This window comes from Dromiciops gliroides, chromosome 6 (assembly GCF_019393635.1).
Source record: "Dromiciops gliroides isolate mDroGli1 chromosome 6, mDroGli1.pri, whole genome shotgun sequence".
NCBI lineage: Eukaryota > Metazoa > Chordata > Mammalia > Microbiotheria > Microbiotheriidae > Dromiciops > Dromiciops gliroides.
This window is the reverse complement of record NC_057866.1, coordinates 193,114,442-193,141,441: the sequence shown is the minus strand read 5'-3', so window position 1 is coordinate 193,141,441 and position 27,000 is coordinate 193,114,442. Positions and strand designations below refer to the sequence as shown.

The 27,000-nt window shown below is 36.7% G+C and overlaps 2 protein-coding genes across 3 annotated transcripts in view; both read right to left on the bottom strand.

Annotated features, from left to right (window-relative positions):
• GALNTL6 (polypeptide N-acetylgalactosaminyltransferase like 6) overlaps window positions 1-27,000 on the bottom strand; it is a 1,532,830-nt gene that overhangs the window by 685,139 nt on the left and 820,691 nt on the right. The window lies entirely within an intron of this gene.
• On the bottom strand, window positions 7,771-8,436 carry LOC122732367 (GTP-binding nuclear protein Ran-like). Its single transcript, XM_043972449.1, has one exon. It carries the CDS (start codon window positions 8,434-8,436, stop codon window positions 7,786-7,788), a length of 651 nt encoding a protein of 216 aa, XP_043828384.1. The 3' UTR covers window positions 7,771-7,785.

The following is a 27,000-nucleotide window of genomic DNA, read 5'->3' as shown; positions in this document are numbered from 1 at the left end:
CAGTAAGCATTTATTGAGTGACTACTATATACTAAGATTTGTGCTGTCTCCTTGGAGTTAAGGAACTCACAGGAGAGAGAGACAGAGACAGAGACAGACACAGACACAGACAGACAGACAGACACAGACATGATAAGGAAAGAGGGTATTCCAGTTATGGGTGACAGAGAAAATGCTTGGAGCCAAGATATGTACTATCTTGTTCCTAGAACAGCCAGGAGGCCAGTCATTGAATCTAAGCCTACCTGGCAAGGAGAAAAGGATAAGAAGACTGAAAAGATGAAGGGGAGGGATTAGGTAATGAAAGACTTTGAAAGACAAAGAGAGTATTCTGTATTTGATCCAGGAGGTGATAGGGAGCTATTGGAGTTTATTGAATGTGTGTGTATGTGTGTGTGTGTGTGTGTGTGTGTGTGTGTGTGTGTGTGTGTATGTGAGACTTGACTCCATTCAGCTGCCAAATGGGTTTCCCTAAAGAAAACATTTTCCAATATCACCCCTTTGTTCAGTAACCTCTGATGACTCCCTATTACCTTTAGGACCAAATATAGAGTCTTCTGTTTAGCATTTATAAAACTCTTCATGACCTGTCTGCTTGGGAACTTTGCATTCTCCATGCATTTTACTTTCCTTCTTGTTCTCTGTTTTTGGGTCCCTCTAAATGCCTTCAAGTGAGCCCTCGCTCATGCTTAGAATGCATGGGAGGAATGTCTCACCTCTGACATTAACTTCATCTACTCTGCATATATTTTGCATATAAATAGCTATTTATATGTTATCCCTGCCTCCCTCCTCCCCCTTCCCCCACTAGACTGGAATCTCCTTAGGGTCAAGGATGTTTTTTTTTTTGTTTTACTTTGTATGCACCCTCACTAAGAAGCACTGGCCCTCGCATTTAGTAAGCACTTAATATATGTTTTAAATTAATTGAATGATTGACAGTATAGTCTTTTACCAGTTTTTTTTAGCTGGACAAAGAGGAAAAGCAAATATTATAGAGATATTTATTCTGTGTTAGTGTTTTCTTGCTGGCGCTGAATTAAACTTCTATTATAACATTAACAACATTATTTTGTGAGTCAATTGGGGTTAAGTGACTTGTCCAGGATCACACAGCTCATAAGTGTTAAGTGTCTGAGGCCAGATTTGATCTCAGGTCCTCTTGAATCCAGGGCTGATGCTTTATCCACTGTGCCACCTGGCTGCCCCCTTGTCATTGGATCTTTACAAAAAACCCTGCGAGGTGGGTAATAATATGATCCAAATTTTGGAGATGAAGAAACTGAGGCTGGGAAAAGTTAAGCCAATTTAAGTTAAGGTCTCATAGGCAGTAAGTTTCTGAAGCAGATTGGAACTCAGGCTTTTCTAATTCCCAGTTAAAGTCTCTGTCTACTGAACTGCCTAGATGACACAGGTTATGGCCACCTGCCTGATAGCCAATGGGACGAAATCATCTCTCTGTATCAATTATATGAATTAATCTATTTCCAAAGTTCTTTGATCCCAAAACATTCATGAGAAATTTTTTATCATTCCTTGCAGAACTCGCTTATTTTCTTGTTTTGAAGGTTCAAGTGGTATCATCTAGACAGCTTAGTAAACAATTTGTAATAAAGAGTATTGGATGCTTAATAATCAATCAGAGATGAGGCAGTATGGCTTAATGGAATGTGTACTTCCTCTGCATCACTGCAAAATCTCACTGACACTACCTCTGTGACCTTGAATAAGTCACTTAACCTCCATGGCCCTCAGTTTCCTAATCAGTAATATAGGCAGGTTGGACCAGATAGGCTCTGAAGTTCTTTGCAGATCTAAATCTATGACCCAATGGAGAAAATCCAATAACTTTCAGGTCCTCCCGATAATCACTTATACATTCTCTAAAATTATATGTATACACACATACTTATATGGGGGAAGAGAGGGAGAGGAGGGGGAGAGAAAAAGAGAGAGAGAATGATGTTCAGTGAGATGAGAAGATAGTGCTTACGATGACAAACATTAACCCATCTATTCTGCTTTAGAAAAAGTTCAGCCTTCTCTCCTGTGTGATGCCACTCTTTTTTTCTCTAAGTACTACAAGTGATGAAACCTTGTAAGCCTCAGTTTGTCAGTTATTGGTATGGCATAGCCTATATAAAATATCTTGCCAGTCATTAGTATTGATCAAGTTAGAGATATAGGCACTGCTAATACTACATCGGAACTTTTATTTGAGGGTCAGGCATAAAGGTAATAGCATAATTCCAGAATATCAATTACCAGGTTTTAGAACTCTGGAATACAAGACAAGGCAGATTGAAATGCCAAAACCTGACAGTCATCCCTTTGAAGAGAAGCATGATCTGGCTTTCAGACAATTGTGTTTCAATCACTTTGACAAAAATCTTTTTGACAGTTCAAGAGAAAGGTAATGTTCTTTTTTTCTTATATGATAGAATAGCCATTTTCTCTATTGGGAATTTCCCCCCCCCCATGAATTGGTAGGCTTATTTGAATCTTTCATGTGTATTGTTTGCATATACTTATTAATACTATTGTCATGGACATGGTAATTTGGTGTGTAGTAGAATATGTTTAGGACATTTTTTCTGAAGTTGGGAAGTGATAAGGGTTCTATAGACAAAATATAGCACCAGTTCTAAAAATGTTTGCTGCTGACATATATACATAATAAAAAGCTGAAAGGTGAGCCAGGAGGACAGAGATCAATGATATTACCTCCAGTTAGTTTTTGTTCTGTTTTATAAGCCACTCTAGAGGAGATACAGGAAATTTCTTGTTCCTTTTCAAATAGTCTTCTATTATATGCAATTATATCATGCTATAATATATAGTTTAATGTATTATATGTAATACATTTGACTAATTACTATACTATATATTGTATCATACACAAATTATAATAAATTTTGTATCTATCTATCTATCTATATGGAGAGAGAGAGACACACACACACTATGTTATACTGTCACAAATTCAGTAATTTAAAAGACTGTATTTTATCCTGAAGAAACTATTTTTGTTTGGCAATCGCTTTATCTGGCATATAGACCAAAGAACAGCATCCCCAGCTTTATGCAGGAGAGGCTTTCTATTCATTATATACTAACAAGTGGGAGCCAAAATGTCTAGTAGATGAACTAGAAAAAAGTAGCCCAGAAAATAATAGAAAGAAGCAATACCCAGGTGACCATAACTGTGAAATTAATGGCTCAATAATCTAAGCAAAGAGTTCATACATGATGCCTGGCTACAAATAGCAAAAAAAATCCTATCATCAATAACACCAAACAATTTTGGTGGCCCCATTATATTAGAGGTATGAGGGGCCCTGGCCTTGTTATATGCCCATACCACCTTTCAATGGAAAGACAATCAATGGATCAATGATCAATGATCAATCAATGGATGGACATTTTGATTTCTTTTTGAATGACAAAGGGGAAGAAAGATGATTTATTAGCCCAGTAGTACTCTGTCCCTTCAGAAATACAACCATGACTTTCTCATGAATTTATTTTTTATTTATTTTTTTCTATTGGGCAGGGTAATGGGGCTTAAGTGAGTTGCCCAGGCTTACAAAGCTAGTGTCAAATGTCTGAGACTGGATTTGAACTCAGTTTCTCCTGAATCCAGAGCTGGTGCTTTATCCACTGTGCCACCTAGCTGCCCCTTTCTCCTGGGTTATTAAAGCTTTCTAGCACATTAAAAACCACTATGGAGGTATATATGGGAAATCTGTCAGTCTGACAAACTACATCAGGGGTTCTGAAGTTCTTCCCAGAGAATCTGTTCCTAGCTGTTCTTCAGTTCTGAGGAGCTGATTATACTTGTTCCTCAGATGATCAAGGGATACCAGTCTTAATCTGCCCAGTGCAGAGACTTCATGAAGGTATTTTCTGTTTCCCCAGAGCAATGGCAATTCAGTTATATGAATTCTTGGTTTATGTCTTTTTGTGCATGTACTCTGATCATACCTATGCCCTATGTATTATCCCTTATGATGTGTGTTGCCTAGAGTTCTACCCTCTGATAGGTGGGCATATTTTTTCTCTTTGTTCTCTCCTAGGTGGTGTCTTAACCTTTCGGAAAGTATATCTTACGTGTACAAGGACTTGTGGTAGGAATCTTTTATGTCACTTGATTAAATATATTTTTTAAAATATGCTGCATACTCATTATCAGCCTCTAATATTGTTCAATGAAGTTATGATTCCTTTTCCCACAAGATTCAATGGAATTCAATTGAAGTTTATTAAACCATGTACTAAGTGCAATACATTTGTGTAAGGTACTGAAGTTATAAAGACAGATACAGTGTTTGCTCTCAAGTTCCTTAATGATCTACTTGTACTGTTGGCTGAAATGAAGGATGCATATGACTAAATACCATTGAAGTTTTATTGTGATAAAGGAAAAGATGGGGCACAGCAAAAGTGATATAGGAGATTTGAAGGGGAGGGATTACTTTTAGTTAGCACTATCAAGGAAATATTCATTCAGGAAATAACAGTATCCAGCCCTGAAGGAAGAGTAAGATTTCAATGAGTGAATCACAGAAGGTAAATCATAGATAGAGAGCTTTAAGGGATCTAAGAGGAGGTATGACTGAATATATTACAGGAATACAGGATGACCTTTTCAAGGGAGAGGTCAGGATTTTACAATAAGGCAGAATTTGTGAAAGAGTAGGACATTAATAAGGCTAGAAAAAAAAGTTCTGAGAGAGCATGTTAGGTATTAAATGCAAAAGTTTAATTATCATTCCCATGGAGAAGGAAATGGCAAACTACTGCAGTATCTTTGACAAGAAAACTCCATGAACTATATGGTCCACAGGGTCATGTAGAGGTGGACATGACTGAATAACTAAACAATGACAAAAAGAGACCTATGAAGTATGTAGATGTAAGACTGTGAGCAACGTTTCTCAGTTAGATCCTGGGATGACCACACCATTCTTAGAGCTTTCTGCTACTGGATCATGTCCCTATTGATTTTTTCTTACCAGGTACAAAGGCAGTCAACTATTGTGGGAAATGTGCCCCCCCCCAAGTTAATTGGAACTCTCTGGGAATGTCTGGGAGGTGGATTTGAGCTTGGCTGGGAACAGAGGCAGGTGCTTGAGATGCTAATGTCCACAGATGGAGGGTGGGATTGGGCTCCTCTCCTAGCCTGGAAACCCAAGACTGGTCACGTGGGGGAGGAGTTTAGAGAACTATCCCTGTGCCTCTTCCATTGACTATACTGCATTCTGATTGGCTAGTTCTTGGCATTGGTCTTTGTCTTGCAGATTATGGCTGAGGAAGAAGGGAGGGGCCAGTCACAGATTAAAAAGGGCTCATGAGGGGCAGCTAGGTGGTGCAGTGGATAAAGCATTGGCCCTGGATTCAGGAGTTCCTGAGTTCAAATCCGGCCTCAGACACTTGACACTTACTAGCCGTGTGACCCTGGGCAAGTCACTTAACCCCATTGCCCCACTAAAAAAAAAAAAAGGGCTCATGAACCACCATTTTTGAGCCATTCCACTAGGGAATGGGCCCATTCTCTCAAGAGTGTAAATAAAGACCTTTGATACTTTCTCCAACACTGAGTCTCAGACATTTTTGAATGCTTTTGTTTCTCACAACTGTGTGCTCTAAATATAATTACCAAAATTGGTGAGGAAGAATACAATCAGTGCCTGCATGAAAATTGATATTTTAGCAACTATTCAAAGGATACATTAGAGAGGAGAGATACTAGAGGCAGGGGAACCAGTAAGGAATTGATTACAGAAAGTTAGGTGAAGGATCTACTTTAGGATCAAAGTTCCATGCAAATGGAAAGGTGAGAACCAATTTGAGAAATGTTTTTTTAGTTAGAATCAACAAGAGTAACAAATTATCAAATATTGGGGAATCAGTGAGAGAGGGATTAAAAAAAGAAACTCAGTTTTGAAACCTGAGTGACTTAAGAGGAATGGCCATTAAAAGAATTTTCATCAAGAATCATCAAGGCATCTATCTACACATCCATAGAAATAAGGTGGGGAAGGGGAGAAGGACAAGTTTCTCAGGATGATAATGAGTACAAGCTTCAATGACAAGAGCTTTACCTCACAGCTTCCTTTTGAATACATTTGTAAACAGAAAATCAATAATCTGCTCTAGATCTGAATTGATTTCACTGTTGATGTGTTATTTAATATAACCAGATTTAAACTAAGATATTCATGATTTATTTTTAGCATCACTATAAATCTGACTACAAAGAAACCTCTATTACCTAACAAACATTAGGAACTATAACTACATTGCAATTATCTATTAATAATAAGAAACTCAATTCTGTAATCAAGAATCTTATTTCCATTCTGAACATTTCCCTGGGAAATTTAAATGAAAGGAAATAGAAAAAATACTCTAGTCAGGAAGGTCTGGTAAATAGAATTTGGGTCAGTTTAATTTGTTGTTGTTATTGTTGTTGTTGTGGGAGAACCAATCATCAAACATTTTTGAACCATCTACTAAGATACTGTTCTAGTGACTGGAGACTAACCAATGCAGAAGCATTTATTAAGTATCTCCATTTGCAAGATACTACTAATATAAACACAAAGTGAGCCACTGTCCTTGTTTGAGTTTAGATTCTGTTGGAGAGACTATTTACAAATGAGTAAATAAAGGATATAAAAAAAATATGTACACAATTAATTTGGAGGAGTCACTACAATTCAGGCAATTAATGAAGGCCTTTTGCAGGAATTTGCACTTGAACTGAAAAAAGAACTAATGAATACAAAAAGCAGAGATAAAAAAAAGGGGACAATTCCTGGCAAGGGGAAGAGTTTAAACATTGGATAAGAGGTTAAGAGATAAACTTTTGAATAAAGGGATCAGCAAGCAAGCCATTTTGGCCGAAATTTATATCTTATACACTTATGCAGGGGAGTAATGTATATTTTTTTTCTTAAAAAATAAATTAAAATAATTTCTTTTTTTTTTTTGGTGAGGCAATTGGGGTTAAGTGACTTGCCCATGGTCACACAGCTAGTAAGTGGTAAGTGTCTGAGGCTGGATTTGAACTCAGGTACTCCTGAATCCAGGGCCAGTGCTCTATCCACTGCGCCATCTAGCTGCCCCCCCAAAATAAACTAAAATAATTTTATTGAAATTTTTAGATTTTATATCATTTACATTTCTGTTCCTTAAAACAAAGAAAAGTGAAGAAAAAAATCACAATAGTTCAGGAAAACTAACCAAGTCACTGAAAAAATCTTACATTACTCTATATCTGGTATACACACACACACACACACACACACACACACACACACACACACACACAGAGTCCCTTACCTTTGCAAAGATTAAGGAGAGGTGTCTTCTTATAGCTTTTATCAATGGTTTTAAGTGACAAAGAAAGGTATAGATATATTTTTTTAGATATTTGAAATACAACTTTATTATGATCTAAACGAAAAAGGAATGGGAATGACAGTAACAAACAAGATTCACCACTGAATATTTGTGATGGGACTGTAGCAGTCTTATTTGAAACTCAAGGGGACGTAATTGTGGTCCAAAACAGCTAAATATGCAGGTCCAAAATATGAATTATATTTTTTAAACTGCCACATTCATTCCGAAGCCCATTCATCTCCTTCAGCATCCCAAAGATTAAGCACATGTTCTGCTCAGCCATATAATAAAGTGGCAAACACGCTACACCACTGACATCACAGGACAGTTGGCTATAAAACTAGACCTCTGACACTGGGCTCTAGCTTCAATCCCTTACAGGTCATCATCTTCATCAGGGAGCACAGTTGTCTGACCAATCTGTAAGTCCTGTTCATACTGTGCTGCCAGTGATGGGTCCATGACAACTTCTGGAGGAGCAAGAGCAGGTATGGCAACAAACTCCAAATTAGGGTCTCCAATAAGTTTTCTAGCAAGCCAAAGGAAGGGCTTCTCAAAGTTGTAGTTACTTTTGGCTGAAATGTCATAGTACTGGAAATTCTTCTTCCTATGGAAGACAATTGATTTTGCCTTGACTTTTCTGTCCTTAATATCCACTTTGTTGCCACACAACACTATCGGGATATTTTCACATACTCGTACCAGATCTCTATGCCAGTTAGGTACATTCTTGTAAGTAACTCTTGATGTAACATCAAACATTATAATGGCACACTGAGCTTGGACATAATAACCATCTCTCAGACCACCAAATTTCTCTTGGCCAGCTGTATCCCATATGTTGAATTTAATAGTCCCTCTGTTAGTATGGAACACGAGAGGATCCACCTCAACACCTAAGGTGGCTACATACTTCTTCTCAAATTCAACAGTCAAGTGACATTTTACAAAGGTGGTTTTTCCAGTACCTCCATCACCAACTAATACAAGTTTGAACTGCACTTGGGGTTCTCCTTGGGCGGCCATTGTGATGGTTCTTCCAGAAGCATCTCAGTCTCCACCTAGGTATTGATATTTTAACCTAAATTCTTCCTGAGCAGAGGTATGTGACATAGACCTATGCTTTAGGAATATCAATTTGACATTTTTGTAGAGGATGGATTGTAGAGGAGGGAGATTAGAAGTAGAAAACAAAACAATAAAGAGATTATTATAATGGTCCAGAAGGGAGGTGATGAGAACCTGTATTCACATGTCAGTAGTCTGAGTATCCATATTAAAACTGTTCAAGAAATGTTCAAGAGGTGAAACTGACAAGACTTGGCAACTGATTGAAGTAGAAGGGTGAGTTAGATTGGAATGATGAGAATGATTTCTAGGTTGTGAACCTGAGGATTTGGAAGAATTGTATCACCTTCCCCAAATGCAAGTAATAAGGATGAAAATGTGATTTATAGGTATGATTTGAAGGTTCCACAAAGATTCTTATACTGAAATTGTCCAGAAATACCAGAATTTAAAAATTAGAAGAATTCTTAGCAACCTAGATCTCTCATTTTACAAATGAAAAATTTGGGAGCTCAAAAGTAACTTCTCTAAGAACGTGGAGATAATTCATGCATAATCAGGACTAGAATCTATTTTTTTTCCTTTTCTCTATACCACAAAGGAGAAATGTAAAGGCAAAAGTAAACAGAGTTCTAGAACTATATGAGACCAGGCCATGTAACTCCTCATACTTGCCATCACTAATTGTCATAAATTCCATAATCACTAATTCCTTATCACTAATTGTCATGAAATTATAAAATTCTTCTGTTTGTAGAAACACAACTAGAAATTGTGATATAGTGATTCATAGCCATATTAAAGCAGTCAGAAGAAGAATATTAACATTTAAGTGTTGAATTTTTGATCTGGAGAACAATTGCGAAATGTTGTTCAAAAGCAATACTGTCTTTTCTCATTCTGTTCCCTAAGGTACAGTATTTTTTTCCTATCTGTGATATATGTCCAACAGAAATATCTTGGTGGACTAACTAAAAAATAAGAGTAACAACAACAATAATAATTTCTAGCATTTACAGAGCATTTTCAGGTTTGCAAAATCCTGACACTGTTTATCTAACCTAGCATAGTCTGAACAATAAGCATTTGTCATCCACTTGATTTTTCCTTTATGGAGAGTAAGTGCATACTTCAAGTGCTTTTGGATTATATCAAGGAATCTCTAGTGTTTGGCAGTGACATGGGGTTTAGGATGAATCAGAAGTTTCTCCTGTGAGAAGCAAAGCCAAAGATGACCAGATAACAGAACAGACATATCAAAGAATCAAGGAACTATTTAAGTTTAAACTAGCCAAGTAGATATCAGGACAGACACACCTAAAAAGTAAGGGGAGATAAAATTCTATGGCAGGAAAGTCTGTTAGGCATGGCTATGAAACAGAAATAACTCCAGAGGTCAGGACTATCATTCCAAAAACATAAAAGAAAAACCAAAACCAAAACCAAAAACAAAAACAAAACAAAATAAAAAAATCCCTGACTCTCAGGAATCTATCCCCACCCCCAAAGGAACTTTCTATTTTCAGGTGGTCACCTCAACTATCCTCTATAAAAGCTTTTGCCTTCCTTCTGTTCTGGGAGGAGAATGTTTCTAAGCCATCTAGTCCCCTTGAGGTTAAATATTTGATTTCCCTCTAGGTCACTTTCTCTAGAGCCCAATAAAGGACCATTTTAATTCTAATTGGACTATATGCACGAATGTAATTTTTTTTATAGAGGAATACCTAAGGACCCCCACCATTTTCCCAGTGACAGAAGTAAGGGGAGAAAAAAATTCTACAGCAAGAAAGTTAATTAGGCATGGCTACTACCTTGAGCTAGGAGACATAGATAACCAGAAAGATCAAGACCATCATTTCAAAAAAAACTTTGACTCTCAGTAGTATGACAAGCATCTAAGTTTTCCCCACCCCACCCCAAAAGGAAACTTTCCAGTTTTCAAGTGGACACCCCATCTATCCTCTATAAAATCTTTTGCCTTCGCTCTGTTCTAGGAGAAGAGTGTTTCTAAGGCCTCCTCCACATGAGTGAAGTCTTTGACTTCCCAATTGGTCACTTTCTCTAGCACAAAATCAAAGACTACTATAATTATAATTAACTGTGTAGGAGAATGTAATTCTTTATTGAGGAATACCTAAGAACCACCACCTTATCCCTGTGACAGAGGTTTGGTATAATCAGCACACTACCACATTCAATGAGGGCTCATATAAGAAAACTCTCATGAGTATTGTTTTTGTTTTTGTTTTTTTGTGGGGGGACTGGGGGTTAAGTGACTTGCCCAGGGTCACACAACTAGTGTCAAGTGTCTGAGGCAGCATTTGAACTCAGGTCTTCCTGAATCCAGGGCCAGTGCTTTATCCACTGTGCCACCTAGCTGCCCCCCTCATGAGTATTCATTATGCAACTCCCCAGGGAACAAAAATTGCCTGTGATCAAAAGGACAGTAGAGAAAAATACAGTAGATATAAATATGCTATGGAATATTGTCAATGACAGAGTATGAAAAACATAGTCACCCAGGCACTTCTGGGATCAGAAAAGAAAATGGACTGGTTATGTAGGAAAAGCCAGGTTTAAGAGAGAGTTTGTTTAAATGCTGTCCTAGAACCCATGGGATGGTTAAGGACATAGAGGGAGGTTTCTAGGCTCTTTGGTGGATCCTTTATGGGAAATTTAAGAGCCAACATGGATGAGCTGCAAAGCATAGGGGATTCACACAGTCCCACCAATGAAGGGACTTTCCAGAGGAGTGGGATCCTGTAGGCAGTGAAATATTTGAAGAATACTAAGGAGACCAGAAAATTAACACCAAGGATCTCAACATCAATAGAAATTACAAACAAGAAATGAGTCTGAGAGACCTGGCAATTTGTCTTTTCAGGAACAATTTCTCATTTAGACTTTGTTGTTGTTGTTTTTGCTGAGAAATTCAAGTCTTCCTCCAAATAAAAGCTGCATACAACAAAAGTTCTTTCATTCAAAGGTTTTTCAATGGCTGTTTAACCCAATTCATAATTGCTTCTATTTTAATTCATTAGCATTTTTCTGGCTAGGTCATCCAGACCTATTCAATTGTTGCCCTCAGGTGGTTACTGAGCCAGCTGAGGGACTTTTAGAGAGCTCATTTTATTTCATGTAGGATCACAGAATAATAACCCAACAATTGTAGCCCAAAGTAAATGTTCACATAAGAAAAAAAATTGAATGTTTATGCATTATAACAGAACCAAACTTTTTTTCAACAATGATTATCTGTTTCTAAAGCAACAGCCATTCAGTACTGATGGCATTTTAAGATATCCAGAAAATTTGCAAGGCTAAACCAAGCCTTACAACACAAAGTGAAATAACTTTCATCAACAGATCAAAACACCAAAGGACTGTGGTTCTTGAGTTAGAGAACCTGGGTTCTAATCCTGTGCTTGAACATTTACTATCTGTGTGATCTTTGGCAGGTCATTCAGTCTTGGCCCTCACTTTTCTCAGATTGTAAAATGGGGGAGATGAACTACCTGGAGCTACTAGAACCTTACACTTCATTCTAAAGGCATATTAATTAATATTTAAAGGATTTTCATTTAGTTATTTACTATTTTTTAAATTTACTATTAAATATACTATGCTAATATTTTGTTGACTGATAATTAATATTTTCAATGATTAAACAAGAAGCAGCATGCCATGCATGGTGCATGGAGAGTCTGCTATAGAAGACCTGGGCTAAAATCCCTTCTGACATCTAGCCCACATCTGACACCCCCACCTTACTCTGTCACTTGTCACTTAATCTTTCAATGCCTCTAAACAACTATCACACACTGATTTTTAAAAATTTTATTTTATTTTTTCCCGCTACATATAAAGATAGTTTTCAACATTAATTTTTGTAGAATTTTTTTTGTTTGCTTTTTTCTGGTTCTTTTTTTTTTTTCCGGGGCAATGAGAGTTAAGTGACTTGCCTAGGGTCACACAGCTAGTAACTGTTAAGTGTCTGAGGCTGAATTTGAACTCAGGTCCTCCTGAATCTAGGGCTGGTGCTTTATCCACTGTGCCACCTATCTACATTTTTGTAGGATTTTGAGTTCCAAATGTTTCTCCCTCCCTCCCTCCCTTTCCTCCACCCTCCTCAAGAGAACAAGCAATCTAATATAAGTTATATATGTACAGTCATATTAAACCTACTTCCACATTAGTCACATTGTGAAAGAAGAATCAGAACAATAGAGAATAACCTCAAAAAAGAAAAGAAACAAAACAAATAAAAATAGTATGGTTCATTCTGCGTTCAGATTCTGCAGTTCTTTTTCTGGATTCACACACAGAGCAAGCAACAATCTGCATTAAGAGAGGGCATTCCCTCACTGAAAGTTCTTTACACCACCATGCGCCCAAGGGAGTGTAAGAATTGAGATGAGTAGAATAGCTGATCATTGATCAGTACACCTGCATCAACTATCTACCCCTGCTGCAGTCCTTTCCCTGCCTGTGCTCATTACAGGTTCCCATAGACTCTCAGCCATAGGCCCATCTCCCCTGGCAGAGAGGTAGAGAGCAGGAAGTCATTCCATAGCTGGTGCCTGTCCCAGCCTGTCCCTATATTCCCCTGTTGCCTTACAGTGCAGCAGTACCACATATCACATAAGTCCTTTGACCTGGGTGAATGTGTTTTTCATATCACTCATCAATAAAATAATTATTCTTAAATATAGAATGGCCACAAAGTGTTACAATGGTCTGGGTTTTTGGGTTTTTTTTGTCAATGGGGGTTAAGTGACTTGCCCAGGGTCACACAGCTAGTAAGTGTCAAGTGTCTGAGGCCGGATTTGAACTCAGGTACTCCTGAATCTAGGGCTGGTGCTCTATCCACTGTACCACCTAGCTGACCCCTAGAGCTGTCTTAAGTTTTAATAGTTTAAGATTGTAGTAGGATTTTGGGACAGATTTTATGGTTTATGTTAGCATTAGGTAACAAAAATTCTCTTCTTCATATGTTTTCTATTTTATAAAATATATTAGTACAGTAGTATAGCTATATGGTCTGTAAAAGTGTGTGTGTATATATGTATGTAAAGATATAACTATAGATCAATATTTCATGCTCTATGTTTTTGTTTTACTGATAAAGGTGTCCTATTTAAAATATTTGGAGACCATGGACTGACATCAACAAAATCACAAATCTGGTCCCCAAATAATTCAACAACCATCTAATAATCAGAACTCAGTTTAACTTCAGTGGAATCCTTTATTAGTTCCCTTATTAAACCAATTCATTTGAATTAAATAATATTACCACAATAGAGCTGACATGTTTATGTCAGTATAATGTCCTAGAAGATTAGGTATAACTGTTTTTTATACCGAGCACATGTGTGCACTTGTTTAGATTGAAAAGTATATAGAATTAATTAAAACTGTATTTGAAAAAGTCCTAATTTGAAGATAAACCAAGTAGTCAAAACTCACTGATGAATTTTGTGACTATTTGAGAGGAGCAATCTATTCAGAATCCTGAGTAAGAGAGAAAAGATATCCCCAGATAGTTACAAAGGTTTGACAAGAATTACTGTGTGTACTCTGCCTTTTGGTGAGATTTAGTATTTGAAGGTAGATCTGAGAATGACTAGTTTGTTTTTTATCACTCTTATATCATCAGTATAGGAAGTTACCAATGAGAAACTTCTTATAGTAACACAGATCAGAGACTTATAGGAACAGAGAGTTGTCTGTGACACTGAGAGGTTAAGGGACTTGTCTAGGATCATTTAAATTTATATATCTCTATCTATCTATCTATCTATCTATCTATCTATCTATCTATCTATCTATCTATCTATCTATCTATCTATCTATCTATCTATCTATATATCTATCTCAGAGGTAGCATTAAAAGCCAGGCTTCTTGATCTAGCCTACATTTCTAGCCACTATATCATGCCTGCCTCCCTTGTAAAGCAAAACCTAGCTACCTACATTGTAGCACCTTTTATTTCTTGCACGGGTATGTGGATACCTACTAACTCTCTGGGCTAGATCAATCACTCCAATTTGTCTGTCCTTACACAGGCAGGTCTAGATTCCCATATGAGGACCACCTCTACATTGTTACCATCAAAATCATAGGGATAACCCTAGTATGAGGAATTACATTAACACTACTTATGAGTAGCTCTCAAGCCCCCACTGATGTACTTCCATTTACACAAAACTAACTATTCAAAATAATGGCACTTTAAAGACTTAAATATAATTAGGTACTTGACAATAAGGCAAAGGAAATAACAGTTGTTCATATAAAAGTGTAAGAATAAAAAACAATTCACAATCCACAAATAAACCCGTGTTCTCTCTCACCAATCTGGTTTCATAATTTTGGGATGAGTATGCTTCTACAGTCCCTTGTATCAAGGATGACATCTTTATTAAATTTGTCAAATACTATAGATGTAGATTAGTATTCACATATTTAACATATGTCCTACCTTACCTTATCCTACCACTGGATATAAGCTTTCATGGAGAGCTAATTAACATTGTGTCCAGTTCCCATACTTTCAAATCTATTGCTAAAACCCCATTTCCTGTGGTGATTAGATAGGACACATCCTAAGAGGTCTGTTGGTGACTTTGCCCTTTCAGTTAATATTTTTGTCTTTGATAGAAGGACGGAATCCATAGGTCTTTGTCCAGTTTCTGTTGTACACCATTATTTTGCTTGTCCAAGTCTAAGTGTTATTTATTTATTTGCATGGGGCAATGGGGGTTAAGTGACTTGCCCAGGGTCACACAGCTAGTAAGTGTCAAGTGTCTGAGGCTGGATTTGAACTCAGGTACTCCTGACTCCAGGGCTAGTGCTTTATCTACTGAGCCACCTAGCCGCCCCCCAAGTCCAAGTGTTATAACTGAATTGACAACATTGGTACAGCTGACATATGAAAGATATGGATTTCTATAATAACTATTTTAAATTACATTTAAATTTCTGTGATCTAGAGAGGAGTAAGGTAGGACATATCCTATGGCTTATAATTGTGTGAAGGTGGCTCTGGGTTCATAAAGGTTATGCCAGTGTATAACAGTTTCTACTGGTTTGACAAGTTTTCAGGTAAGGGTCCCACAACAGTTAGTTAGTCTTACTGGCTTACTATGTGCCAAGTACTGGGTTAAGCATTGAGGAACAAAGAAAGGCAAAAACTCCTAAGATGCTCATAATTAATAGGAGAGACAATATACAAGCAACTGTATGAGCAAGATATTTTTGTTATCTATTTGTTATCTATATATGAGATGCCTCAAAGTGGATTGAGTTGTCTCAGGAAGTAGTGAGTTGCCCTTTACTAAGTTTTCAAGAGATGCTGTAGGTGGAATCCTTGGTCAGGTATGGGCTGGACTACATATCCTCTGAGGTGCTTTCCATATCTGAAATTCTATGGTTCTATGACTAAGTATGGAGAAATGCATCAGCATAAGGTTGGTCATGTGGTGATAAATATTTTTGGCTAATTAATGAAAACTATTTTTAAAGGCATAGTAAAGTTGTGATTTATAGTGTACTTCTCCACAATCCTTTAAAGTAAACGTTCCTCAAAGGTATGACATTGGCCCTCTTCACTCTACACGCTATCTCTTAGCAATCTCAGTGGTTTGGAAGAATCATGACTTCAGCAACAGCCTCTCTGCAGATTATTCCCAAATCTCTATCACCAGTCCCACCTTTTCCTATAAACTTCAGCCCAGCAGCTCCAACTTACTGGTGGACATCCTCTCTTGGATATACCTTCTATACTTCAAAATTTTCATGTCTCCAAACTAAATTCATTATTTTTTTCCTCTAAATCTGGTTATTTCCTGACTTGACTGTTTTTGTCTGGCACCAATATTCATTCACTTTCTAACATTTGTAACCTTTCTGCTAACTTCCACCACTCTCTTCCCCATGGTAATTCATTCTTCTTACTGTGAACAGAGCAATATTTCTCACAGTATATTTAATTAGATGGCTGCTTAAAATGTTTCATTGCGTACAGAGACAAGTTTAACCTCTGCTTCTAATACAAGACTTTCCACAAGGGCACCTTGTATTTCCATTTGTATTTCATATCATTCTTATCTATTTACTGTAAAATCCTTCCCCCTAAAAAATATTCATCATGATCTTAAGTCTTTGGTCATGTTCCCAATATCTAGAATCTCTTCCCCACCCTTGCCTTACCTATTTAATCCCTATCATTCTTTAAATTCTCTTTAAATACTACCTATTTAAGGAAGCTTTTTGTGATCCCCATTGTTGCAAATGACTTTCTCCTTCAGACCTCACATATCAGTGCTTTGCACTTCTCTAAAGCATACACACATTTATAGCTGTGCATGTTTATGTCTTATATGTCTATTAGACTGTCAAGAAGAAGCAAGGGGTTGCTAACTTCACTTAATGGTCTGAAAATAGGAAATTAGGATTTGCCCATCCTGTTTTATATTAATAAAAGCAGTTTACATTTTAATACTTAAAGGTTAATTAACTGATTTCTTCACAACAAATTTGATCCCTATTTAACAAATGATGAAGGTTTTCATATCAGGGAGTTGTATTACTCCTTTCTCCCTACTAATACTTTAAGGCTTTCTGTCTACCAGTTAATAAAATATTCAATAGTTGACAAATATGTATTAAGAGTTCACTGTGTGTCAGGCACAGTGCTAAGTCCTGGGGATACAAATTAAAAAAAAAAGAGAGACAATGCCTGCTCTCAATGAGTTTAAAAATATAGTGAGGGGAGATAAAACACAAAAGGAAGCTGACAAAACCACTGTCACTCAGTAATCTCTTTTTTCTAGGGTTCATTAAATTCATGCTCATCATCAAATCTAGATTCTGTTAGCTGTTGTCTACCTCTAGAATACTTTCCTTTCTTCTTAAATGAATTTAGTGCCTCACTCATGGTCTCTTCTTCCAATTCCTGTACAGATACCAGGGGGCTTTATACATACTGATTCTTCCTCAAATACCCCAACCTCCCAATTTTTCAATCTACTCATTTTTCATAACCTATTCCTTTACTACAACAAAGCTATTCACAGAGATGATCACACCTTTGATGTCGTCATCACCTATAAGTAGTCCATATCTTTGTTCATGAATTCTAAAATTCCTTTCTTTGATAATAATCAGGTAAAGGATGTCATCCTTCCACTTCTCTCTCTCTCTCTCTCTCTCTCTCTCTCTCTCTCTCTCTCTCTCACACACACACACACACACACACACACACACACACACACACACACACACACAGCAATTTATCTTGCCCATATCTCATTTCTACATATTTGTTGGCACATCATCTCATCCTGTAGACTCTGACCTTCTTTAAAGTAGGGGACTTTATTGTTTGTTTGTTTTTGCCTTTCTTTGGATCTTCTGCTCTTGGCACAGTACCCAGAATATAATAAGTGTTTAATAAGAAGTAATAGTTGACTGATATGACTTTTCCACGGTCACACCAACACAATACCTATGGAAAACTGTGTAAGTCACTGAAACTCCTTAGGTTTGTGTTTTCTTTATCTCTAAAATGAGATGATTGAATTAGATGTTGTAAGTTTCTTCCAACTCTTAATCTTTGTGTCAAAGCTAGGACTCAAACTCTTCTGACTCTGAGGCCAATGAAATATCTTACCACTATACCAGAGAATTTCTAATCACATTCTAGCCTACCAACTGATAAGCACATGAGAAATACACTTTGAGAATGTGAAATTTTATTTCTGATGAGTCTTTCATATATCTTATAAAAGGAGCAGTAATAAAATAACCCTTCCAAGATATATGTAAGGCAATCCCATAGTTTGAAGTTCTCGTAGAACATAAGTCTCCAAACAAGATTAACCCTAGAAAGGCTATGACCCACTTATGGTAGAGAAAAGTAAGACTCAACTGACATGAAGAAGAAAGTTGATTAAAGTTTAACAAGAACAGTCTTGAGAAGAAATGCAACACACATACATGTATATATACACACATATGTACACACACATATATACATATATACACACACACACACATATATATATATATGATATGTAGTTTTATATATGCATAGGTTTTTATATATAATTATATATGGGTTGGTTTTTTGGTTTTTTTTGGTTCCAAAGGTTTGTCATGCCGGGGTGGGAATGGGGATAAGCTCCCACTCTTTATAAAATGCTCCAATAGCATGCGTTTCAAATAGCCTCTGACATCCAAAGCCCAACTCCTGGCCTTTTCATGGCAGAACTGTTTCCACTAACAGGAGAAGGGGTAAAGGCGAGTCACTGGCACCTTAAAACCAGTTGCTTCTGGCAAGTGGGACTTGTCAGCCTTGGCAGGCAACTTGCCTAGGGGAAGGAAACCCTGATTTTAAACCTCCACTGTCTTACAGCTATACCCATATACAGGAAAGGCTTCGGGAGTTAATCCCAAGGAAAAATCAGGAGTCGAAGTCCCTTAGGCAGTTGGATACTGGACATCACATCTCTCTGGCAACTCCTGTGGTGGCACTGGTGCCAAACTGTATTGGCTCTGCTTCTCCTTTGGATCCACCAATGTCGCAGAGAGGGAAAACCTGCTGCATGGGCAACAGCTTGCTTTCCATATTGATCTGCCCAGGCCAGCACCCTGGAGAGGACACTCCAGCTACTCCTCATGGGGTAGATACAATACGGGATGCAGTAGTTACTGGTTATAAGTCACTCAGGAGCTGCGGCTCCCATATCAGACTGCACAGCCACACTGTGGCCTGTGGCTCTTCAAGGCGCTAATCCATGGTCATCCATGACTGGTGGAGGCCTACTATACTATACTATACATACTTATATCTAGTTATAGTTTTATAGTTATAGTTAGTTATGGGCAGTTTCCACTTTATTTTCACTTAAGATACTCACAGATAAGTAGCTACTGCTTCTTCTCATTCTCCAACATACATCATTAACACTGTATAACAAAACCATTTCCCGTTATTAAGTTGTCACCAAAAGTCTTCCACTTCTATTACCAAGAGATTCACTGGACAATTCCCTTTTACCAACATTGCAGAAACTTTAGATATAATAATAGTAATAGTGGTAATGATAATTTATAAAGTTCATTAAGTTTTATAAAGTGTTTTATATACATTATTTAATTTTATCCTCACAACAGTCCTGTGACATAAGAGATACTAGTATGGTAGAGATAAATAAAGTGAGGCTGAAATACACAGTAACTTGCCTGGAGTATGAGAGCCAATAAGTACTCATTAAAATGCTTTCTTTGGGTTGCCTTGGGACAGCAGCCAATGTCTAGAGCATGTTAACACCATGACTCAGCTACCATATTACTCTAGAACATTTCTAAGTATCTTCGCTTACTCAGCCTGGAACATCCATTTATCCCTGTGACCTTCTCATCCTGGAACATCCTGCTCAAAATGGCAACCTCTTCCTTTCACTGATGAATTCCTCCTGAGGCATCCATTTTGAGAAATAGGCCAGGACCACCAAACTTCATTCCTGTCCCTGCTCTGCCCCTGACTTCTTGAGACTTCGAAGCCAAACCCTTGTACTGGTACCTTCACTTTCCCTAACTTTTCAGCTTCCTTTTTTGTGTGTCTTTCCCCATTAGAATGTAAACTCCTAGAGGGTAAAGATTGTCTTTCTTCTTATGTGCATATCCACAGTACTTAGTAAAGTGCTTGGTACTTTGTAAGAGGTTAATAAATGCTTGTTGGAGCAGCTAGGTGGCACAGTGGATAAAGCACTGGCCCTGGATTCAGGAGGACTTGAGTGCAAATCTGGCCTCAGACACTTGACACTTACTAGCTCTGTCACCCTGGGTAAGTCACGTAGTCCTCATTGCTCCACCAAACATACACACACACACACACACACGCACACACACACACATACACACACACACACACACAAATCAATAAGTAAATAAGCAAACAAATAAATAAATAAGTGAATGAATTAATGACTGACTGACTGACTGAATGAATAAAAATAAATAAATGCTTGTTGCCTTGCCTTATAGAACAAGGTCAATATTATAGAAAAAACACAATAAGATGTGTGTTTTATGTATGAAGGTGTATACTGGTGTGTATATTGTGTGAAATTTGTCACAATTATTCTTCTCTACCCATCCACTTTTGGTAAGTATTGGATAACATTAAAAAAATCTTTCATTCTTAACAATACGTGTGATTGTTTTCTTGTGCAACACTATCAGTTTTAATTTTGTTTTTAGAAGTAAATGGGGGGGGGCAGCTAGGTGGCGCAGTGGATAAAGCACCGGCCCTGGATTCAGGAGTACCTGGGTTCAAATCCGGCTTCAGACACTTGACACTTACTAGCTGTGTGACCCTGGGCAAGTCACTTAACCCCCATTGCCCCGCAAAACAAAACAAAACAAAACAAAAAAAGAAGTAAATGGGGCCTAAATTAAAAACCTCCTATTTAATAATGAATTTTTGGAATGTAATTGGTTCAAAAGTTGGTGACTGTCTGCAAAATAGATAGTATTTTCCATATTTCTTAATAGGCTTGAAATAAATCTCTAACCTTAGCACACAGTGATAAAACAGAGTGAGCACTTTACATGGGGTGAAAGCTATGACCCACATTAAGAAGCATGTACTCTCTTTAGTTTTAATCATGAAAAATCTCTAAGAGTACTTAGAAGGAGACCTACTGACCTAAAGGCAGTACACCGCGTAGAAAGATTTTCTCTGAACTCTTAACACTGACCATAAATGCATTTAGTAGGCTTCCACTTACTTCATAAAACTATCATTTACATTTATTATCCTTTGTAGAATGTATGTGATATAATGAATGGGTATCTTCCCTCTTGGTTTTAAACCAGCTACACAACCACAAATTTCAATATCCTTGTGCCCTTGGTCTAACAATGGGAAAATATGTTACTTGGACTTATCACCAATGTCATGTCCCCTCTTCAATAAGATGAATTAGCATCTTCTCCTAGCCAAAGTTACCATTAAATGGCAATGTATAATGGTCAAAAACAAAGTTCTCTAATGCAGTGGTAGTCACTGTAGTATAGCTAGATTGGAAGAATTTGGAAGTTGTACGTTAAACTCATTTATTATGTGTCAGGCAGTGGTAAGGCAGCATCCCTAATCTCAGAGTGAGGAAGATCTGAATTTAAGTTCTCTTGACTGAATGATCCTGGGAAAATTACCTAACCTTCAGTCTCCAGATAAGTAAGTGTACAAGTGGCAAACAATGGAAATCTATATTTTTAGAGTTACCAGTCTGGGAGTTACCTATACCAACAAAAGTGCAAGCTCAGATAAACAATAAAACAAAACAAAAATGTTAATCAGCAGTGGAAATATTGGAGGAAGGATCAGGAAGAGAATAGATTTAATGGCATTTTCTATTTTGGTTGACAGTACTATTGTTTAACTAGCCTAGTTCAAAATCTTAGAATATTCCTTGAAATTTTTCCTCTTGAAATGTTACTGTTTTTTTCTTTCTTGAAAACCTCCACATGCAAACATCTGCCACTTCTACTTCCATATCCTCCCTTGCATCTTACCCATTCATATTGTCCTCACCTTAGTTTATGTCCCCATCACCTCTTACCTGGATTATTGTAATTGCTTGCTGACTGATATCACTTATATCACCCTTGAGAGAACTGACAAAATAATCTTCCAAAGGCAAAGGTCTTAATATATTGTTCTCCTACTCAAGAAGTTTCAGGGATATCCTATTGCCTCCAGGATAAAATGCATAGTCTTCAGCCTGAACTGAAGTCCTTCTATAGTATGGTTACACCCTATTTTCTAAATTTATTTCTCATTGCTTTCTTTCTGGGATTCTATATGATTAACCTACCACAGTAGGATTTTGGGCAAGTTGTCCCCTTAAATCACTATGCTGCTTCCCACACCTCTTGGAATTGAATTGAGCCATATTATATGTCTAAAATGTATTTCAAAGTTTTCAGAATCTGTTTTTTGAATGTAATTATTTTAATGAAAAAAAATCTAATTTCTTTCTTCTTCCCACTGGCGTCTCCATTGGAAAAAAGAGCCTTGTAACAAATATACATAGTCAAGCAAAACAAATGCCCTTGTTGGTCATGTTTTAAAAAAAATGTCTTGTTCTGCATCTTGTATCCATCACTTCTCTTTAAAGAGTGGGGAAGGCAATGCTTTATTATCACTTTGGAATTGTAGGTGGTCATTGTATTCATCAGAGTTCTTAAGTTTTTCAGAGCTGTTTCTCTTTATGATGTTGCTATTATTGTATAACATGTTCTCCTGATTGTGTTACTTTATTCTGCATCAGTTTATATAAGTCTTTCAGGTTTCTTTGAAACCATTCTTTTCATCATTTCTTATTGAACAAAAGTATTTCACGGCTCTCCAGTTTACTAATATCCTTCTATACCATAATACTCAGAACTAAGCATAGTGTTCAATATATATTATCTGACAAGGGTAGAGGTCAGAGGACCAATCATCTCCTTATTCCTAAATTCTATGATTGTGTTTTCTGTGTTGGGAAATTTAAAAGTCAATATTGGTTATTATACCTGATAATTCTACCTATATTCCTCTTTTTGGTTCAACAATGTGGATTTATATTAGAGATTTTCTGTCCTTCCACAGAATACTATTAATAATATAACAAGTTAAAGAAATGGTATAAATATGTCCCTATTTCTTCTGCCCAAGAGTTTGCTGAATCTTCTTTCTAAGCATAAAGTCACTAAAAATATTCTCTTTATAGTATATCGTTTGCAAATGGAGAATTGACTTTGAGTTATAGGATAGAAACTAAGGTTTCTAGGTCAACAAACAAGCTATTTGGGAAAAATCATTTGTGATTATGTTTCTTGACAGGATATCATGGTCAATGCCACAGTCCTGTCTTAGATAATTATTGGAAGGAACAGGGTCTGAAATAGGGGAATTATGAAGCAATACAATAAACAACACTCTTTTTAAATCCTGGTGCCAACCTTTGGACTGACAAATGGTGCACACCTTCTCAATAGAAAGTAGGACTGTTAAATTACTTACGGAACCAGAGTGGATTGAACAGAAAAGCCAAAACCCTAGCAATTCTTCAGCTAGCATCCCATAAAGTACATCCAAGCTGTCAAATAAAGTTTATTGGCTTCAGTCTCCTCTTATTGCAAAGTCTTCTCTAATTGCTATGTATATAACATAGTAGCAAAGAATGCAAGTCTGGAAACTAAGATCATAGGATCTACATGTGACCTCAGAATGGTCTTTATCCCAATCCTATCATTTACAAAAAAGCAATCAAGGCTACAGTGGTGAATACATTTGCCCAGAGTGACATAGTTTATGTCACCACTTCTCTATTTTCACAGCTGCTTATTGATATACCTTGCAATCAGTCACACATTTTTCCTACCTTGATTCAAAATTTCACTGTATTCAGCATCTACCTTTAAAATTATGTATTATTCCATTCCATTATGTTTTATTATGATGCCCCCTTCCTAAGAGGGAGGAGAGTGATTGAATAAATACAACATCATACCTGTAGGAAGAGAAAATTGTTCCCTGAAACAGTCTATAAGATAGACATTTTAACTCCCTTAATAACATAATGAGAAGTTTGGGCCAAGTCAAAAGGGCTAGGTACAAGTCCAATATCTGAAAATAATGTTTCAGTGCCTCAGGTAACTCAGACAACTCTGTAAGGCTCTGAGTCATAGAAATGTTATAAATCTGCATTGAGACAGGGAACTTATTTACTTGAAGTTCTTGGCATCAATGAAATCATAGGTTTATAACATCAACAATAACAACTTCAACAACAGCATAAAGTACTGGCCCTGGATTCAGTAGGACCTGAGTTCAAATCCAACCTCAGACACTTGACACATACTAGCTGTGTGACCTTGGGCATGTTACTTAACCCTCATTGTCCCCCCCAAAAAAAAGTGTACTAGACTTCCATTCCCAATGACCTCTATGACCTTGAACAAATCACCTATCTTCTCAAAGTTTGTTTTCCCAGTTTTGGATTCCAGATAATGCCATCTCTTCCTATGTTATAGGATAGTTTGCTGGATTAAATTAAATAATAATTGCGAACTTCCTATGAGTTCTATGGTGCTACCTCCAAAAACAACAAAAACCAAATAAACAAACATAAGCAACCTAAATGTCCCACGATAAGCAAATATTTAAATAAATGATGATACATTAATGTTATCAAAAGCTATCAAGCAACTTAACTAACTGGTAAGAGGTATACAAAGAAAATGCAGGCAGGTAGGTGGCACAGTGAATAGAGTACTACTCTTGGAGTCAGGAGAACCTGAGTTCAAATCTGTCCTCAGGCACTTAATGTGTGGCCCTGGACAAGTCACTTAACCACAATTGCTTCCAAAACAAAAGAAAAAGGCAAAGAAAATGGAAGGCTCTATATATTAAATAATGCAAAGCAAGAACTACAATTAAAAAAAAAACAGATTTAGGAATAGAGAACCCATTAAGAACAATGATGTGAGAAAAAAAGCAAAGTGCATCAATGTATAAAGAATCTCAATGAAGACACAGGAAATATCTAAAATAATAGATACTTCATGTATTGAAATTGTCTTAAATGAAAATGGTTACACAATCACCGAGCATGTATTAAGTCCTTAATATGTGCAGACACTGTATGCAGCTGAGGACATAAAGGTAGAAACATTTCCTGCCCAGAAGGTGCTTACATTATAATAGCTACTAACCAATTTAATTGCTTAGATTAGTATTCAGTATTCATTTCCTAATCAAACTTTTCATTTAAAAAAAATCATATGATTTTTATATAGGTAATGTATTACCAGGAAGAGCTCATAAGCATTAAAAATTTTTAACCCCAAAAGATTATGGTTTATTATTTATTAAAGTTTGTGTTACTAATAAGATGGACACAGTCATGAGGAACCCTTGATGATTTGTTCAACTGTTTAGCACCTCTCATTTTTCTCATGCCACTCCAAGTCATTATCAATAATATTATTATTTATAATATCAATAAATATTTTGTCTTGAGTCCTGCCATGTGGGATATAATAGCTTTTTGGTCTTTCCCTAGCTTTCCTTAAAATCTGACCAGGAAGCTGGGGTATACTTAGAAAGTATAACTTTCTAAGAAGTCAAGCATGAGCTCTTTTTAAAAATTTTTCTTCAGTTTTAGACAAAGCTAAAGGTTACCTAACACATTAATGTTCCTTTTGATGAGACAGTTAGCATGATAATGATAGAGTGAATGGCTATGGATATTTATTTGAGATACTAGGGTTATTTGTATACTTATTACAGGATGTGGCAATCACAATCATCCTGGATGTCTATATATGTAGCAAGTTTATAGAAATCACATGCAGCAGAGACTGGAGGGTTCAGTACCCCCATAGTGCAGTTTTATAGGCAAATGCTTAGGGGCTGAACTTAGGTTATGTTAACTCAAACCAACAGAGAGTCTTCAATTTCACACGTGAAAGGATGGAAGGATAATCCTCAAGCCAAACTTGCACCTCAGATTAGAAATCTGAAACAGCTATAATTCACTTTGACACAGATCACTTTTCAATCTATAATTCATATAAAAAAGATTCATGTCACTATTTAACTTCTCAGAAGAGAAAGAAATAAGGAATTTGTCAGGTTCATCTTATATATGTTTCTTTTGAAATCAGAGTAAAACTATTACTTGTATTACAAATAAAATGATGAACTTTACCATGTATTTCAATCACAAGATGAAATAAAATAAATTATAAATATTCATTTACTCAGGATGGTTAGTAGTATTTATTTTCCATATCATTTTGGTATTAACACAAAGAGAAAAATATAATAGCTAATATTTATAATGTATTTTTAGGTTTTCAAAGTGATTTATTTAGGTTCTTTCTTTTGATCCTCATAATATCCTGGTGAAGTAGTTGCTATAATTATCATCCCCATTTCTACAAAGGAGAAACCTTAGGCAGAGAGAGGTTCAATAACATATCCAGGGTCACATAGCCAATAAGTACCCAAGTCTGAATTCAAACTCAGGTTTTTCTAAGGTGATTAGGCTATTCTCTATACCACAAGTCAGTTGGTCATAAATGTACTCTACTTTTTAACCATTATTCAATCAACAAATATTGATTGATCACCTAAAGCATTCTAAACATGCTAGAGAAGATAAAGATCTGCTTCTTGCTTTCTTATTCACATGAATCTCAGCAATGTAATTTCAGTCTCTTTATGTTCTCTCCTGTATTTTCTCCTATCAATCCTCTGAAGGATCTATGAAATTCATGGGTGCCATTGCTGTATCAGTTAAACTCTCAAGTCGTCTATGTTATTCCCTGTCCCTCTCTTCCCTGACACCGCATTTACCCTGGTGCAGGCCTTCATCATCTCACACCTAGACTGTTTCAATAGTCTGACCATTAGTCACCTTCCCTCACATCTCTCCTGTTCCAATCCATTTTCC